Genomic DNA, 2,807 nt, shown 5'->3' with positions numbered 1-2,807 from the left:
GGTGTAACTGGGTGCAGAAGGGAGTTAAAGGTGGCGAATAGGCATCGAGTGTTGGAGGACACAGTTTGGATGGGTGAAGAGTAAGTTTGCTTGGCAAGGGAAAGGACAGTGTTATAGGAGGAGAGGGTAGTGTTATAGGAGGAGAGCATACAATTATAGTGTAGGAAGTCTGCTTTTAAGCAGAATCTCCTCCAGAAACGTTCTGCAATGCATGGGCGCTTTTGGACGGAGTGGGTGACAGGTGTGTGCCATGGCTGTGACTTGGATTAGGGGGGTGACGTGTGGTGGCGGGAGCAGTCTCATCTAAGGCTGAGGAGTATGCTGTTTGTATAGAGCGGTTGCTAGGTTGGGACAGGAAAGGGTAGAGATGGGGAGGGGAGAGGTTGGAGGGGTTCTAGGGTACGTAGTTTTCTGTAACGAGGGTGCCGAGGGTAGAGTGAGATTAAAGGTTAGGAGGTGATGGAGAGGGGGAGAGAGAGGGATGTGCGTGTTAGAGGAGTTGGAAACAGCAGAGGCCTGAGAACCACTGGAGTGGCCATTGCAGTGAGTAGGAGACGTGGTCGGCTGGGAGGAACCATCGGAGGAGGTTGGAGAGATGAGGAGGTGGCGGTGGGATTGTCAATAGGTTTGTTAGTCTCCCGATTTTTAGGTGTCAGACGTGAGGGTGCCAGGCTACAAAGTTCTCCAAGTTGAGATTTAGGTACAGGCGGGCGATGGATGACAGCGACACCGAGAGGAATGGGAAAAAAGAGACGGACAGCGTGGACTTCGAAGGATGAAAGGAGAATGAAATTGGGGGCATGACATGAAATGTGCAGCATGGGGAAAAGCCAACTCCTCCGCCAGGGCTATTCCCTGGTGTGGGGGGCTGGCTGAGGTAGAGACCTCCGTAGGAGAGGCGTGTCTGAGGGAACAAGGCAGGTTTCTGAGGGGGCTGGAAGATGGAGAGCTGGAAATTAGCAGGTCGTGTTTGGCCGGGAGTTTGTTGCAGACCGTGCGTTCAATAGGGCACAGGAAGAGGGAAGGGAGAGGTGGGATGGGGATGGAGGGAGAGGTGGGATGTGGGATGGGGATGGAGGGAAAGGTGGGATGAGGTTGGAGGGAGAGGGAAGAGAGAGGTGTAATGGGGATGAGGTTGGAGGAAGAGGGAAGGGAGAGGTGGGATGGGGATGGGGGATGGGGGATGAGGTTGGAGGGAGAGGTGGGATGGGGATGGGGGATGAGGTTGGAAGGAGAGGTAATGGGAATGAGGTTGAAGGGAGAGGTGTAATGGGGATGAGGTTGGAGGAAGAGGGAAGGGAGAGGTGGGATAGGGATGAGGTTGGAGGAAGAGGGAAGGGAGAGGTGGGATGGGGTTGGAGGGAGAGGTGGGATGGAGGATGAGGTTGGAGGAAGAGGGAAGGGAGAGGTGGTATGGGGTTGGAGGGAGAGGTGGGATGGAGGGAGAGGTGTAATGGGGATGAGGTTGGAGGAAGAGGGAAGGGAGAGGTGGGATGAGGTTGGAGGAAGAGGAGAGGTGAGATGAGGTTGGAGGGATCAGCTGTGCGTGGTGAGGAGACGTCGGAGCGGTGTGTGGGTTGTGAGCGGATTGGTATGTGGATGCACAAACACACCCCTTATTTCCCAGAGTCCTGTGAGTGGAGCAGTGGAGCTGCTCTGTATCACTGTGTATTACTGCACAGCAGTGCTCTGTGTAACTCTTCCCCCTCTCTCCCCCGCTCAAGTGCTGAGCACCTTCAGGTTACCGGCTGCTGATCGGTGCCGGCCTCGCTCTGCTGGTGGGACTCATCGCCTGTCTGATCGGATACTGCACCTCCCACTTCTGCTGCAAGGCGGCCCGACCGCTCCAGAGACACGCAAGGAGCACCGCAGACTCATGTCCATGGAGATGGACTGAGGACATGTCGCAACTTGGGGGGGTCCAGGAGTGGCAGACGGTACAAAGGGACACCCTGTCTAAGGGGACATGCCAGGAATAAGACATCAAACCTGGGGGACGAAGGAATAAGGGACACGGAGGGACAGGGATCTCTGATACTGCCTGCAAACCTGAGTGACACGAGGCAGGAGGGAGACATGGAGCCCAGGCCACACAGGCGGGGGTGAGAGGTGGGGCCCGGCGGAGGTTAGGAGTGAGACATGGTGCCTGTTTGGGAGTTGGGAGTGAGACATGGAGCCTGTTTGGGGGTTGGGAGTGGGACATGGAGCCTGTTTGGGGGTTGGGAGTGGGACATGGAGCCTGTTTGGGGGTTAGGAGTGAGACCATGGCGCCTGTTTTGGTAGTTGCGAGTGAGACATGGAACCTGTTTGGGGTTGGAGTGAGACATGGCGCCTGTTTGGGGTTGGGAGTGAGACATGGCGCCTGTTTGGGGGTTGGGAGTGAGACATGGCGCCTGTTTGGGGGTTGGGAGTGAGACATAGCGCCTGGTTGGGAGTGAGACATGGTGCCTGTTTGGGGGTTGGGAGTGAGACATGGCGCCTGTTTGGGGGTTGGGAGTGAGACATGGAGCCTGTTTGGGGGTTGGGAGTGAGACATGGCGCTTGGTTGGGAGTGAGACATGGAGCCTGTTTGTGGGTTAGGAGTGAGACATGGCCGCCTGTTTTGGTAGTTGCGAGTGAGACATGGAACCTGTTTGGGGGTTAGGAGTGAGACATGGCGCCTGTTTGGGGGTTGGGAGTGAGACATGGCGCCTGTTTGGGGGTTGGGAGTGAGACATGGCGCCTGTTTGGGGGTTGGGAGTGAGACATAGCGCCTGGTTGGGAGTGAGACATGGCGCCTGTTTGGGGGTTGGGAGTGAGACATGGCG

General features: G+C 56.6%; 1 protein-coding gene across 1 annotated transcript in view; it reads left to right on the top strand.

Moving 5' to 3' along the window:
- PTGFRN (prostaglandin F2 receptor inhibitor) overlaps positions 1 to 1,897 on the top strand; it is a 79,936-nt gene extending 78,039 nt beyond the window's left edge. Inside the window, 1 exon segment of the mRNA XM_075593275.1 lies at positions 1,725 to 1,897. Within this exon segment, the coding sequence (XP_075449390.1) occupies positions 1,725 to 1,897 (173 nt within the window).
- Positions 1,898 to 2,807: the final 910 nt, after the last annotated feature.

This window comes from Ascaphus truei, chromosome 3 (assembly GCF_040206685.1).
Source record: "Ascaphus truei isolate aAscTru1 chromosome 3, aAscTru1.hap1, whole genome shotgun sequence".
NCBI classification, from domain to species: Eukaryota; Metazoa; Chordata; class Amphibia; order Anura; family Ascaphidae; genus Ascaphus; species Ascaphus truei.
The sequence above is the reverse complement of the archived record's forward strand: the minus strand, read 5'-3'. Positions and strand labels throughout refer to the sequence as shown.